This window comes from Augochlora pura, chromosome 3 (assembly GCF_028453695.1).
Source record: "Augochlora pura isolate Apur16 chromosome 3, APUR_v2.2.1, whole genome shotgun sequence".
In the NCBI taxonomy this organism is placed as follows: Eukaryota; Metazoa; Arthropoda; class Insecta; order Hymenoptera; family Halictidae; genus Augochlora; species Augochlora pura.
This window is the reverse complement of record NC_135774.1, coordinates 11221335-11236837: the sequence shown is the minus strand read 5'-3', so window position 1 is coordinate 11236837 and position 15503 is coordinate 11221335. Positions and strand designations below refer to the sequence as shown.

Genomic DNA, 15503 nt, shown 5'->3' with positions numbered 1-15503 from the left:
TTTATTGATGAGGTTTGATTATGTGGAGTAAAATTAGAAGCGTGTTGTTTTTAGTATTCAGTGTTATTACTTTTTATTCGAAGCAGTATGTTTCCAATATAAAATTAACAAAATACGTGGGGTCATTTCAATTGTTCGTAAAATACGATGGATTACTCGGTGGTGGTAGCTGGCAATAATTTCCCGGAACACGGCCCGAATCCGATTCTATAGCCATCGCCGACACAGTAACCTGGAAAACGGCAGCCATTTCAAGAGGTTATCGATCAAATTATACGTTGGAGTTAGGAACGGTGGAAATGCAACCGGCGAACGCACCTCGAATGATCACCTCGTCGCCATCTTGCAGGAACTTCCGGCTGGTTCCGTCTTTTAACGGTACGGGTCGTGTACCTTTCCAACATAGCTCGAGCATGGAACCGTAGGAATCCTCCGACTGCGAATGAACGTAATAAATTAGCGCGACATTGTTAGCGAAATTAATGCTTGTCCGTCGACGGGGTAAATGTTTCGGACGCACCTCGCCACTTATCGTACCGGAAGCCATCAAGTCACCTGGATTGATATTGCATCCGGTTACGGTATGGTGAGCTAATTGCTGCTGCGGTGTCCAGTATTGGTATTTGTAGTTGCTGCGACAGACCGTGCTAACGGAACCGCTTGGCGCTATTGTAGGAAACAAAGCTATCAGTCTCATTGTTCGAGAAATTCTTGATAAATCTTACGATATCTGTATTTTTTATTTTTCATTATTGATAATTAAAATTCGAAATATTATGTCGTAGTTACGATATTTATTAATTTGTTCTTTAGACTTACGATGAATTTTCTTTTTTACTTTTGTTATCTCCAGTTTTATGTCAAAGTTGCAATCGAAAATTGCAATCGATGATGTTAGAATATTTTTTAGTCATAAATTTTAGATAAATAAAAGTAGACCACTGCTTTCGGTAACAACCTCCACTTTCATGTAAAAATTTACAAAGCTGCAGTATTCGTCAGCCATAAATACCATACGAAGAAGACCTTATCTCACTTTTGATATCAACCTCCAGCTTCATGTCAAAGTTACAGGGTCGACGGTGCTGCAAATATGGAAACGGTTTCGGTTCCTGTGGTACATTAGGCACTTTGAAAGGCTCCAAAGCTTCCATAGTGACGATCCACGGGGATATGGTGGTCCCGAAATTCTTGGCTCCGAAAGGACCCAGAGGAACGTATTCCCACTTCTGTATATCCCTCGCTGGGAAACAATTATTCAATTAATCGAAATTGCATTAACGAGACTTGGAAAAATTATTCTTCGTTAAACGTGGAAGCAGAATTTGTAATTATAATTGTACTAATCATCAGACTTTTTAAAATACTAGTTATAAAATAAATTTAAATTATTCACAGGTCTCGTTATAAGATTGATTAATTTCAAGTGATAAGAAAGTGAATTTACGTGAAATAAAAATGATCTGCAACGAATAATATAAAAGTCGAATAAAAGCGTATTTTTTCCTTCAACAATTTAAATAAATCGTCTTCTATGCTTCTATAATCCATTCTTGTAATAAATGCACCAAATCCACAGTTTAGTAATAAAATTAAAAGAAAAATGGAATATGAAAGTATCAGAGTAATGGTCATCATTTTTGAAGGATCTTCACTTCGATAACTACCATAATTAAAAATGTGAATATTTTTTAATATGTCCTATAATAAAATGAAATGGTAACCGTTCATTACTATTTAAATAAAAACCGTAAAATACTTCATCTATCAGTTCCCCCTCATTTTTTCCATTAATACGATTTATCTCAATCATTACCGCTCCAATCGTTCATGGTGACCATTCCAAAAATATGATCATAGGCCTCCGATGCCGGTATAGTGTCTCCCAAATTAGTAGCTGGCCCTCCAACGAAGAAAGCGACTTCTAATTCGAAGTCCATCAACCTAGATGGTCCGAAGGCTGGGTCAGCACCTTCCACCGGAAGTGTCTGGCCACGCGGTCGTTTTATGGGTGTCCCGGAGACAACGACCGAGCTTGCCCTCCCATGGTAACCGACAGGTAGATGCCTCCTACAATTTAAAAGCCCGTTTAGCTTCCAGCAATCACATTTATTCAATAAAAATTTACCAGTTCGGCATCAGAGCGTTTTCTTTCCCTCGGAACATGATCCCCACGTTGGTGGCATGATGGATCGAAGAGTAGAAATCAGTGTAGTCACCGATTTTCGCTGGCAGGTGCATCGTTGCTTCTCTTTGAAGAACGAAGGCCCTGAAAGGGAACAGATTTGCAATCAATGAAATTGATTTGAAGTTTATTCGAGCCTTGAGAATGAATTATTTTACTTTGAACGAATGTTCGGTTCCTGCAGGGTTTCATTACTGGCTGACAATAAGTCCTGGAGCTTGGCCCTGGCTTCCAACCAGCTGGGCCTTCCCAGGCCCATGAAGTCGTTGAGGCAATCCTGGCGGAATACATCCTGTTTGCTTTTCAACAATGGTCCGTCGAAAAGCTGCGCGATCGCTGATAAATCCAATATCTGGTTGCCAATCGCTACGCCTATTCTCTTTCGCGGCTGCAAGAGATCTCGGTGTTACCATCGGCTGGTTGTACAGTTCGAGTATGGCAGTGACTGTTGCCGACATACTTCGAAAAATACTCGAAAATCGTAAGAACTTTAAATATTAGCAGCACAGCAAACATTGCTCGTGAAATGTAAAATGCTTAACGAAATGTCCACCGTATATCATAATATATTATTTATTAATTACTTTAACATAGATATTAAACCTGCTACAGGTTTATAACGCGCGCCTGTTCTTTCTAACTGTTTGCTATAGATGGCGACCTATTTGCTATTATTCCATAAACATTATTATATTCAGTATTATACTCAATGTTTAACTATTTTTTCTAATTAATCGACATTATAGATACTTTTTTTAGTTTTAGATATTAAAATAGCCGTGGGATTCTATGAATAAATATTGTCTCAATGATCTATAGATCCTGATAAGGACGATAACTATGCCATTGACTACGTATATGTATATGGTATTATGGTACCGTTTACTCACGTTATTCGCAGTCGAGAAGACACCATACGGAAGATTCTCAATGGGGAATTCGCAGTCTGCAGGATACTCGACGAACGACTTCATGATTACGCTTGTCTCGACTGACTGAATCGAGATGGCGACTAAAATTGTATTTTGTCAGCACGCGTGATAATTCCTCGGAGGCTTGTCAAGGCCGACTGGCCTCTGTGAGATAATTTATACACCTGTTTACGAACGAGCCCCCCGTCCAACTCGTTCTCAACATTTCCCACGTTTTTTTTCCCCCTGTTTAACAACGGCGTCGAGTATCGTTAATTAATTGTATCGACACGCGATTGGGCGACACTGTTAGGAATTTTTATATGCAGCAACGAAGGTGAAACAGTGTCGTATTCACTTGACGACCATCATCAAGGCGTTCTTGATTCTTCCCCAAAAATGATGCACTTTTTTATTTTATTTCTCAGCTTTAATATTTCATTCTGCAATGAAAATTTTTCTATAAAAATTCTTTTATAAAAGTGTGTTTCACTGCTAGGCTCAATATTTTTCACTGATTTTTATCAATTTTGTATAGTGAAACTATGTTGAAGAAATTAATTTACAGTAAGTATTGATTTGACAAATTAATTTAGAAAGATAGACTAAAGGATTAAAAATGATAGACTGAACGAATTAATAGGAAAATAATATATTAACATTATTATTCTTCTTTGGTATGTTTGATTTCTTAATTTTATTGTAGAACGATAAATGCGAGACAGGAACAACCTAAATAATTCTTCATTTAATAATTTTTATAGATCATGTGTTTTATTCCTTTTTAATTCTTTCTAAGTTTTATTCTATCTAATTGTAGTTATTTATTTTCATGATACATGCATAAAACCTGCACGTCAGTAATTCATTGTTAAAAAATGAACATTAGATTAATAAGCCATGTTTCTTGTATTTGTGTCGAAAATGTTGTGTATAAATATTTTTGTAACTCACAGTGACGATATTCTTTTTACATAAAATATACTCTGATAAATATATTTCATAGAAGGTCGCTAATAACCTTGTAGCTGATGCGACGTAGAACCTCTAAGAAAAAAAAAAAAAAAAAATATATATTTCAAAGACAATGGATTCTGGGAGACATTTAGTAATGAATGGAATTTTATGTAACCAAAGGGGACATTGAATCTCTCCATGAAATTTCACGTAACATGTATTGACCATTCGGGATAACAGCAGTTTATTAGACATTGATATACAGTGGATAATAAAGTCAATTAGGTTTGATAGGTGGTGGTACTCGTCGTACAACAAGATCACGACGTGCCAGCAAACATCACTACTAATAAATCGTCACATATATACTCCGATTCTCTCTCTCTTTCTCTCTCTTCTCTCGCCAGCCGGTCGATACGTTACGCACACATGGCACATACATTATACAGATTTATATATATATAATTAATTCTCTCACCTATGTATATATATAAATGTATTTTTCTTCATTTTTTACGCCGACTTTTCTTCACGGTTACGTACAATGTATAACGATAACTGGCCTCGACAATTGCGAGGCGCTCACTATAATAATAATAATAATCATAATGATCATAATAATAATAATAATAATATTAATAATGGTAATAGTAATAATAGTAATAATAATAATAATAATAATATTGTTTTATAACTCTCTTATCATTCTGGAAGACTTGGGACTTTGTTGTTCTTCTCCTCTCGCACCGTCACCAACTTAGACTAATAATTAACGATAATGAGGTCAGGGTCTCTGACCCCGGGCCGTTTCGATAAATCACAAGGAAAGGAATTGACCAATGTTGATCACGTCTGTGCCGATTTCCTCGATCACCCCGGTTATGTGCGAATTATCCTAAACAACGCTGGTGCATGTGCGACAGTACTTTAGGGAGGTGCATGGTGCAGGTGGTGCGACTAACGTGATAAAGGTGCAGTCGAACTAATAAAGTGCGTAACGATACATTTAAACTGTGCAGTGAATAAAAATCGTGCGTAACAACAATGCCACGAGAACTCGTGAAGAATTCTTGTGAGAAATATATGCAAATGTTTATGCAATTTCACTTTGTGCATCGATTTCACAAGGAGAATTGATTCTATTTCTTTTGTTTTAATTTCAATTTAGTGATACATCTTTAGGATGAAAAGAAACAAAGATCGTTTGAAATCTGTTGGTTTCTTTGCTTTGACGTAAAGTCTACTTAATTTTGCACTGGGTTTTCATATGACTGGATCGTTGTTTCTCTTTTTGTTCATTTCAAATATCTACTGAAAAGTGTTTACCTACATCACACAATTTTTAAATATCCATTAATTTACTCGTGTCACAAAGTAGATTTTATCTCAAAACATAGAAATCGTTTCGTTATAAAGATAAGTCATTTGATTAAAGACAATTGCTTGCGTGCAAACCTGGATTTTTTTTTACATCATTTATGCATTTTTGAAAAAAAAACTATACTGTTCTTAATTTAATATCTCAAATAGCATTTTATTTCGAAACTGAAATTTTACGTCGTGTTTGAAATACTATTTCATTTAAAGTGTGAAGAATCTATTATTTAAAAGAGTATCTCAAATGTTTTCTTTGTAAATATCATCCAGCTTTGATTACGCGAGTGTTAACGCGAGAATTGCATAAACTTCGCATGCCAACAGACAGGTGTATTTACAAGGGTGCTAGCCGGGTCTCGAGAGAAATAGGCACAAGAACGATGACACAAAACCGTCTTGAGCAGCGGCACTGTCATGGCGGCCGTGCTGTTTATATCACGCTTACGCGAACGACGTCGTATCCCTAAGTAAATGAAGGGCTCGGGGTCTCTACGGAGACTGGCTCGTCGTTCACTCCCATCACCGTACAAATCTACCATTGGATTACATTCTTGCTCTGACATCGTTAGGATATCGAGATTCGTCGGCCATCTTTGTCGGCAGCGTCGACGACTGTAGACAAAGAAACTCGCAACGCCGATAAAATTGTGGACAATCAACAACAACGGTTCGATAGAGTGTCTCTTGCAGGTAGCGGTATTGTGGTCAGATGGATCTCTCTCTCTCTCGCTCTCGCGCTCTCTCTCGCTCTCCCTTTCGTATTCTTCTTTTCAAAAATATCTTTCATCTCCCATTCTTTATTGTCTAAGGAATCTCGTTCCCTTGCCATCACCTCGTGAATCGTTAACATGCAATTATCATCTACTAATGTGTACTGCGGACATTTATGCTCCCTTTGCAATTTCAAATGTCTATCTTTATTTATTTAATATCAGGTTATTTCAAATTTTTATCTCACTTTGTTTCCGTCATAAGTTGTTTGAGAACATCCTTCGAAAGCATAAATGCTCGCAGTCTCTTAACCAGTCAGCTGTTTTCGACGAGTGTACTTGTCTTGAAAAAATGGTAATGCTTTAATTTATTACTGTTTAAATTGCAATTTTAGTGAAAAGTAAAATTTACTCGTAAAGTGGGCTGTTTCACGCGAAAACAGTTTTACAGAAGAACTTCAATCTGAATCGAATATTTGAAGACCAAGGCGAAATAAAGCGAACAAATAAAAAAAAGGTACCAATAATTATTCCAATTAATAAGTGCTCGCTTTTCCGAAGAGGTCGCAACAGCTAACTGGTCAATAAATCTTTGCTTAATCGTTCTCCACGGCCGCTGGTTTTCTGTCTAATTCTGTCCGGCTTCGGTTTTCGCAGTTGTCGACAGTCGACGGGAGAAGGAAACGGTAAATTCGTAGATTCTTCGTAGAATAGATAGATACATTAACGCGCCTCCGCGCGCATTTACACCTAGACAGTATCTCACGACTCATCTTCCTTGGATCGTTCGTTTTACACGATGGCTAGTGATGATTCGAGATCTATACAGAGTCGGTCGGTTCCCAAAAACTGTTCCACCTACTCGTTTCTCGAACAGATTGGCATTTCTTCGTCGTTCGCTTTTTGCGGTCTGTTCGTACTTCCTCGCTTTTTTTTTTCTCACGGGCGAAAAACATTGTGAAACTTCGCTGGAATAAGGGGAAACGATACCTTCGCGATTACCGTTTCGTTGGAAAAACGAGTCGTCATCGGTGGAGTAATGGAGGCCTCTACCGGCGGTGACCAAGTTGTCCTAACAGTGTCGTTAAATTACGAAAAACGCGTGTGACCGACTCTACCGAGTAACGTAACACTAACAAAGTCGTAGGTGTTCGAACAAGAGTGAAGTTGGGACCGGTGTGTGCAATGAGTACGAAGGTAATCGACGAACTAAAATGACAAACGTCCGCGCGAATACTTGAAAAAGCATGTACTTTCATGGGTTTGTGTTTTGTATCTTTAAAATCTCAACACTAAATATATATATATATATATTTATATATATATAATATACGCTTTGTTCTTTATATATATATTTATACTTTTTTTGCTTTTTTATTAAATACATTTATACTTTTTTTTTTCTTGTATAGTAATGGATGCGGCCCATATTTCCTTGCACCGTACGCAAACGATAAATAAGTAACAAATTCATATTTAGTCTCTTCAACGAAACAACTCGCAGCGTCGGCTGATTTTAAATCTCTATGCGGAAACAAACGAATCGATTATTCTCTTGCTATCACTATATCGTAACTATCCCCCGTAGCGTACCGTTCCAAGTAAAAATATTTTGTACCTCTATCTCGTTTTTTTTTTCGGAGTCGCTGCTGATCCGGCAACGAACACGGAATTACGACGTCGAATCTCGGAAAGCTGATGTCACCGCACTCGATGACACTTTCGATCGTTTTTTTAATTTTAAATACATACAAGAAATATCAGTTTAACGCGTTCACGACCACAGTCGCTCATTCTGGAAGATGGGCATTAATTTGATTAATTATTGAATCGTAATACTTCGCTAAATTGTTTTAAGGTTTCGTAGGATATACTGCGTTTAATAAATCGTTTGATGGTCGCGAACGTGTTAAAGAGGATAAAACAAGGATAAGAAAGAAAACGTTCAAGCTAATATCAATTAAGTGTCGAGTGGCTTCTCATACTAATCAGAGACGAGCAGAAATTTCCTTTGGAATAAATCGTAAACGGAAGAAAATCTGTCCAATGTTTCCGATAATTTCAAAATCAATTCAATCTTGAATCTTGCATGTTTCGAATAATTAAAAAATTAATTGAATCTTGTTTCTTGCTCGTTTGGAGAACATTCGTGCGCCTTCAGTGTCTCGATCGTCAAACGAAGATCAACCGTAAACTGAACTATCGAAGCGCGGGTAATTTACTATTGCTTCGGTCCACGACAGAGTGTACCCGTCGTTTCTCTACGTCCCTCCTCCGTGTCATTCTTTTGTTTGTATTTCTCTAGTGATAACAGTACAGCTTGTGAGGAATGAAGGCTAGTAACATTTACGGCCGGAAGCGTCGCTAGAGTTCTGTAAACCCGACTCCTTCGTTTCGTGGATATGCTGTGTGCTTACAAACCTAGAGAACTTACACGCTATGAGTATCCTTCGATCAGTAGCTTTTTCGCTTTTAATACGTTGAAGAAGCATTTACTTCGTACTACGAACGATGATCCGCTGACCGACTCTCTCCCACCCCCAAAACGCGGTCTCCAAACACCGACGCCGTTCCCCGAATTTAAAGACCCTCGGAACCGTGAGAAATTTCGAAAACGCGCGTACCTCTCTAGCCGCATGGAAATTACTTTGTAGTCGTTGAACGATTAAGTTACACGAAAATATAGGACAATCTGTAGCGATATGTACGACGTATTTTCGTGAAATGGAAACACCTTTGGAACACCTTTGAACACCTAGGAGAATTTGCTACGTAATCGAGAGTTCGAGTGCACGCGGTTCTCTCGCGTCGATTGATTAAATTCCCTCGAAAATATATTCGCCATGGACTCAAAAATAATTGAGAAACGTTCCTGCTACTTCGATAATTAACGCCATGTTCCCTTAAAATGGAAACACCGTGGAACTCTGTCAAAGATTCCCGTAAGACCGAAGGTTTCCATTTCTTGAAAACGGATGAAGAAACGCAGAAAAATTGTCGTGCATGTTTCTCGTTTGGAGACTGTTCAAATCGCGTCTAAACAAAATACTCAACAGTTAGTGCCAATGTATTCGATGTACCTTCGATAAATGAACGACGGAGAGAGCCAGCGCCTGCGACTTAAATTAACTAACGATGATCGCGAATCTGAGTTTGGCCTCCGGAATTTTTGTACACTTAATGGACCGCGACGCGGTTCTCCTGTTTTCACCGATGAAATTATCTAGACGTGTGTATATAATAATACCAGGAGGATTGACTTGGCGCCGCGATACCGTGGCTGATTATGCTACTAATTAAGAGCAGGCAGGTTTCTTACAGGTCGTGGCCTAACCGGTCCATTTCGGACAGAAGGAAGTCGACGTCAGCTTCCGTCACCGCGGCGCTCGAGATGATGTTCCTGAAGAAATTCGGTCGACGATCGTCCGGCTGGTAGCCGACCATCAGAGTGCCGGCTTCCATCATGCGACCCTTCAAAATGGGGCAAATCTGCGGGCAAATGTTCGTTTTCGGTTAGGTTAATCAATATTTTAATAGAACATGTTTCTGACGTCACGTTGCATTTTTAAAGAACTAAACGTCCCTATAACATTCCAGACTATTAATTGTATAGCAATATAAAGATTCAGAACGAGATTGTTCATTATAAATATAATAAATACGCTGCTGATAGTTAATGTAATATTTATGTGATGTCAGTGTAAAATATTTTCAAGGCCAAGTTCAATTTTCGAAACGAAGAAAATATTAATTACTAATTGTATTGCAATAAGGAGATTTTGGAAATTTAGTAAAATAAAAATTGTCTGTTACAAGGAACAAATGATGATTATAGTATAAATTAATTGCTTTTTGTGTAAGTGCATAAGATTTACAATTTATCAATGATTAAAATCTTGATACTCTCATTATCATTCTTCTGGAACAATTTAAATTTTTAAGATTTCAGAGATGCTGAAATCCTTCAAATAATTAATCGCAACAATGTGAACATTTAGAAAGAATTTTCCGGTAAAATAGATTGAGTCTCACATCGGCAATTATCTTGATTCTATCAGGACCATGTTGCATGTTCCTCACGCGCATTGGCAGGTACCAGAAACAGCAGTTGACCATTTCCGGCTCGAGTATCAGGTAGTATTTGTCCGGCATTTGCTTGATTCGCCTGACCATGTATTCCGTGAGCTCCATCAGTCGGTCCATGTGCTTCTCGAAGCCTTCTGTACCCTGTACCGATGTTAAACAACTCTTTAATCGTATTCATTTAATTAATTATTAATAATTTCATGTTTGATTCGATTTAAGATCGATTTCACATCTCAACAACCATGATCCTTTTTACATCATAACCTTGTTTCGTCTTCAATTAATTAGAATGATCTAGCACCTAACCCTTTACTTAAGTATAAAATCTCTATCTAGAGAAACATAACAATTATTAACGAAGTTAAAGTATAAATTAATAAAAGGAAAAATGGAAAATTTTAGCAGATAATAAGCAAATATTAGCAAATATTAAATCAAAAATATCTTAAATAAAAGATCTATTTTTATATAACAAACGAAATGAAAATGTGGATGTCTACAATGGAAACTATAAAAATACGACAGGGCTGTTCTTATTTTAATCTTAGTATCCATTAAAAAATAAAAATGTCCCCTAGGAGTCGATAGTTCCTCAAGTTATATTGTTTTTATATAACTCTGTCTTGAATCGGAAATGTATTCCCTGGTCATCACAGACAGCCGTCAAACTTTCAGTGAAACGAATGAGCCAAAATGCAGAGACGAGTCCCCGCCGGCTGAAGGGAAATCCGGGGATATATATGGAAACCGCCGGGTAGAGTTCATTATCCGTTCGTTTCATTGACTCCCTCGGGCGTTTACCTTAGCACGCCATTGCAGCCACAGCTTGAAGACGTCATTGTGACGTCCGCATTGAATCACCTTATCACCGGTGTCGTACTTGACGTCATAGAGCTTGTCCGTCATGAACAAATACTCGGCGGACATTTGGTTGCAGCTAATCAGCAGGCCCTGGGAACAGAAAGCCGTGCATGATGGGAAGCAGAACAGGGACAGAAAAAGAGACAGAGAGAGAGAGAGAGAGAGAGAGAGAGAGAGAGAGGGAAAGAGAGAGACAGTAAGAGAAAGACAGAGAGTGAGAGAGAGTGAGAGAGAGAGAGAGAGAGGGATGAAGGGGGGAGGGAGCAAACGCACGTCGGGGTACCGTTTTTCAATTCCTGCGGAACAATGCGCGTTTCGAGGCATGTTCGACAAACTTTCTGATTGACAGCCGCGAACAAGAACAAACGGGACCTGGCTGGGTCGATATGATACCCAACTCATGCGCAGGAGGAGGGAAACCGAGGGATATTGAATTTACAAAATGGCGGCCTGGAATACGCCACTCTGGCCGCCATTGTCCACGACCGCTGCTATGATTGTTACTCGTAAAATTTTTCCTTAATCACCGGTCTGCGGTAATGAGCTACTCTTGTTTCTCTTGAAAACGGTATACAGAAAGATGTTAATTAAACAAATAACTCCAGATTTTTACTAAAATGTACAATTAATTCGTTTATATTCTAGAGATCATCGAGGAACCTTTTATTTCGTCGTTTTATTGTTAATATGCCAGCTTTATGAATTTATTATTTATTTTTGATAAACCAATTAGTTTTGTCAACCATACTGTAGAATTAAATTAGAACTTCGATTGTATTACAGTAAAATCTCGATTAACCGAATCTTTGTTATTTAGATTTTTAATGATTCGAAGTAATAACGATGAAACTATCGATTAAATCTCGATGTATAATTTTATACTATATTTTCGATAATTTGTCTAAAATAAAAAGAAATTAAATTCTACTGTATTTCAATTTTTAATATCTCAGTCAGAATTTTGTCCTCAATCTTGAAGATCAATTTTCAGTACAGTCTATCCAGTAAATAAAACTTCCTAAATATAACAGACTACCGCAAAATAGCAGAAATGCGAAACAACATTTTTTAATTTAAATCTTTTAATCTAAACACTAATTGCACAGGAGTATTCCACTATTCACGAGGAATTCGAATAAATCAGTTTCGCGACTGAAGGTTCAACGACCTCCCGCGAACAGCTTCGGAATCGCTGCTGCGAACGAATGCCCGCCGCGATAGGGTTAAAACAAACGGATTGTTTTTCTCGTTCGATTGAATTGGTTTAGAACGGCACGGCGGACGGTGGCGAGGGTAAACGATTTTTTTTTTCCAGGGGTGTGAGGATAACGATATCAAGAACGACGAAAGAATAGGATCTCCCCCGAAACGTTTCGCGGCAGCCGGTGCACGGAATTTTAATATCCGAGGGGGAAGTCCTGCGCCAGCAATAACCACGCAGGCGTCCTCGGGAGAGGGACAGACCCTCCGGCAAGCCGTCGTACGCTCGGCAACATATGTTATCTCTTAGTTTAATTAAATTCCTGCAGTGCCGCGTTCCGACGTGTACGTCTACCCCTCGGAATGCAGCCACTGTTGTGTCATCACCCTTACGGGACGCTGGAATTTCGCTTGCAGAATCTTCCGTTGTCGATCCCCGGGCTACCTCTGTCGAGCCTCGCGGAGGCGTCTCGCATGTTCAACTCGGTGAATTTCTGTTTAAACAACTATTCAACCCTTTGACGACATTGTCACGTGTACCGCGGATACTTGGGATTCTGGGATGCAGTTCGCGCCCTTCGCGGTACAGCAGGTATATCTCGGTATAGGTGTCTATGATCGTGAATTGATTGCGAATTATTATTAGAAGATATTTCGGTAAATGTGATTCGGTTTGATAATTTAGTAATTCATATTTTTGAGATATAATAACTGAAAAACTTAATCTTCCCAATTTTCGAAATTTTAATACTATTAATTGATTTGTTCCCGTACGTCTTATTGCACTCAGTCAAGTTGGTTACGTTTTTGTAATTTGTATATGTGTAGGTTAATTTCATTACTTCAGATTTGAAATTAAAATTTTCATTTTTTGTATGTTGTTATATCAAATTTCTGAAATATGATTTCATATAAAACGATTAGTGGAGCTTTAAACTTATTTGCAATTAATTTTACTCTTTTTTATGACTATACGTATATAAAAAAATTTCTTTTTGCACAGAATATTTTTTAAAAATGGCGGACGGAGATTTTAAGATATGTAAAAGCAGTAATTATGATTTTAAAATGTTCCAATAATTTCAGGAAATATGATAAGATTAAAAACTTACATCCTCCTTGAAGTGGATGGTCGAACACTGCAGCAGCGCACCCATAAGCTTATGGGGGTTCCAGGTCACGGAGTCAGCCCTGCGAACATACACACACCATCCAAAATTACACAAAAATCCACTATCCCAAATTCACTACATATTAACAAAATAATTGTCACATCGCCGCTGTGCAATCAGGTATAGTACATGTTACAAGTAAACGCAACGCAGTGATTGGCTTCAAGTCGCTATTGTTAAACCAGATTCCTCATCCATCGATCTGATAAGGAACCTGTCGAAAAGCGACGCATCAAGGTGGCTGAAAAAGCCGCGCGAGCCCAGCTGGTCGCCGAACGTTTATCCACTCCCACGGGGACCAATAGGGGATAAAATATGAGTTATCTTCCCTCCGTACCACGGGGGTCCATCAACTCGAGAGAACAGCTATTAATATAGCCACGGGATTGGATTTAACCCTCCGCCCCCTGGACACACCCTTGTGGTAGAAACTCTTAACCCTTCTTAATCCTTCTTCACAGCACGAGATACTGTGCGATACTTGACACCAATTTGCGATGCACTTGGTCCGATCAACAAGTGCTGCTATGTCGTTAACATAATCTTCTTGTATGCATCAATAATCATCCCGCAGTGCGAGGTATTGTTTTTAAATTTTACTCCTTTCTGAATTTGAATTAATATAAATTTTGTCTGCTTCTTTCCTTAGTTTGTATCAGTTATTATGTAGATACATTTTAATAGAAATTAAAGTAACGAAGTAGTTGATTTCTACGATTTTTAATTGAAAATGAAAGAATAAGACAGAGTGAAATTCAAATAGAATCTGCTGGATCGATCACACGAATAATAAAGTATATGTGTAATATATTTTTTCTAAAAATAAATTGTTCCAAATTTTGCATTAAGAATTGATAAAATATATAGTGTATCTGCTAAATTGATCACTTTAAAAAATACTTTGAATTTTGGAGTACAGTATCACTCGAGAATCTATAACCCTGTTTAATTCGTGTATGTATCTTATTTTATCCTAACCTATTCATCAATCATTCAATCACTTCTAAATATCCTATACACACAAAATAAATTTCTATAGAAATTAAAAACCTTTAAAGTTTCATTCTAGTGATTCTAATCACTCTTTCAAGAAAATTAAAACCTGAGAAACTCTTGGAATTTAAATTAGAATTAGCAGCCCAATTTCCAAATCACTAGCAAATCCCTGAAATTTCTCCAAGTATGCCGCGCTAATATTTCATCCTCAGATACGATTATTATGCAGAATCCCCAGTCGTGTTTCCCAATGATTTCTCAAAGTCCCGAGAAGCCGAGGTTTCGATTGCGGGCGGACATCGCGGGAAGCGTATGGACCGGAAACGCGAACGACAGCCACGCAACTGTATCATCGCGAACACGTCATTTGCCAGTTTTCTAGAGAGCAGACAACCAGCTGTCCGCTTTATGACAAACGTTATCGACACTCGGCAAGTGACACATATATCGCGACACTGTCTCTCCAGTCTGTTGACTGCGGATGATGCGGAGGGCACTCGAGGCGGCCCGGGAAAAGAGATTCGTGTCGGCGACAGGCGTTTGCCATTAGTCACTTCTCTGCATCCTCTTCAGCGTCCGAGTTCGTCGTGTTCTGTAGTATTTACTTTCGAGAGCTTATACTGTTGAACATGCTTCAAGCATTTCACCAAGTTCCCGCCAGTCCGACGGATAAACCGGATTTAACATTTTTCTTCGATTTAGTGCGAATTTCTGGGATTCGCTGTCCCAATTAATGCCTGATCGTAGCATCCGTTGAATCGACGTTGAAATATGTGGGAAATGTCAGTGATTATGCGAAGATATATTATTTAAATAAAACATATTACTATGTTCTATTATATGTCATTGTATTATATTATATTTGTTATTTATTATTATTATATTGTACTATATATTATTTTATTCTGCTGAAAAATTACATTTAAAGCATTTTAATTGTTTTGATATTTTAAATCTCGTTCGTCGTGTGATAAGAAATTAATGCAACCGAGAAGTAAATATTTACTTCAGAACCTCAGAAACTCAGTAGCATACCAAAAAGCGACGA

General features: G+C 38.0%; 2 protein-coding genes across 2 annotated transcripts in view; both read right to left on the bottom strand.

Annotated features, from left to right (window-relative positions):
* Positions 1-5: 5 nt before the first annotated feature.
* Positions 6-3271, bottom strand: Faa (fumarylacetoacetate hydrolase). Its single transcript, XM_078176769.1, has 8 exons — positions 3076-3271; positions 2344-2573; positions 2129-2269; positions 1817-2070; positions 1037-1243; positions 521-666; positions 319-436; positions 6-232 (listed from the first exon to the last, which is right to left on the bottom strand). Exons 1-8 carry the CDS (start codon positions 3157-3159, stop codon positions 153-155), a joined length of 1260 nt encoding a protein of 419 aa, XP_078032895.1. The 5' UTR covers positions 3160-3271; the 3' UTR covers positions 6-152.
* A 6180-nt stretch (positions 3272-9451) lies between these two features.
* Positions 9452-15503, bottom strand: part of Gad1 (glutamate decarboxylase) — a 32739-nt gene continuing 26687 nt past the window's right edge. The window contains exons 9-12 of the mRNA XM_078176527.1: positions 13400-13478; positions 11028-11177; positions 10173-10367; positions 9452-9629 (exon numbers count right to left, since the gene is read on the bottom strand). Coding sequence (XP_078032653.1) covers positions 9456-9629; positions 10173-10367; positions 11028-11177; positions 13400-13478 — 598 coding nt within the window. The 3' untranslated portion in view covers positions 9452-9455. The remainder of the gene's footprint in view (positions 9630-10172; positions 10368-11027; positions 11178-13399; positions 13479-15503) is intronic.

Excerpts from the sequence above, each read along its gene's own strand:
- Faa (XM_078176769.1), bottom strand. The coding sequence starts at position 3,159 with ATGAAGTCGTTCGTCGAGTATCCTGCAGACTGCGAATTCCCCATTGAG. Across the intron at positions 437-520 it reads CCGGTACGATAAGTGGCGAG|TCGGAGGATTCCTACGGTTC; the intron begins GTGCGTCCGAAA and ends GTTCATTCGCAG. Across the intron at positions 233-318 it reads CGACGAGGTGATCATTCGAG|GTTACTGTGTCGGCGATGGC; the intron begins GTGCGTTCGCCG and ends GCCGTTTTCCAG.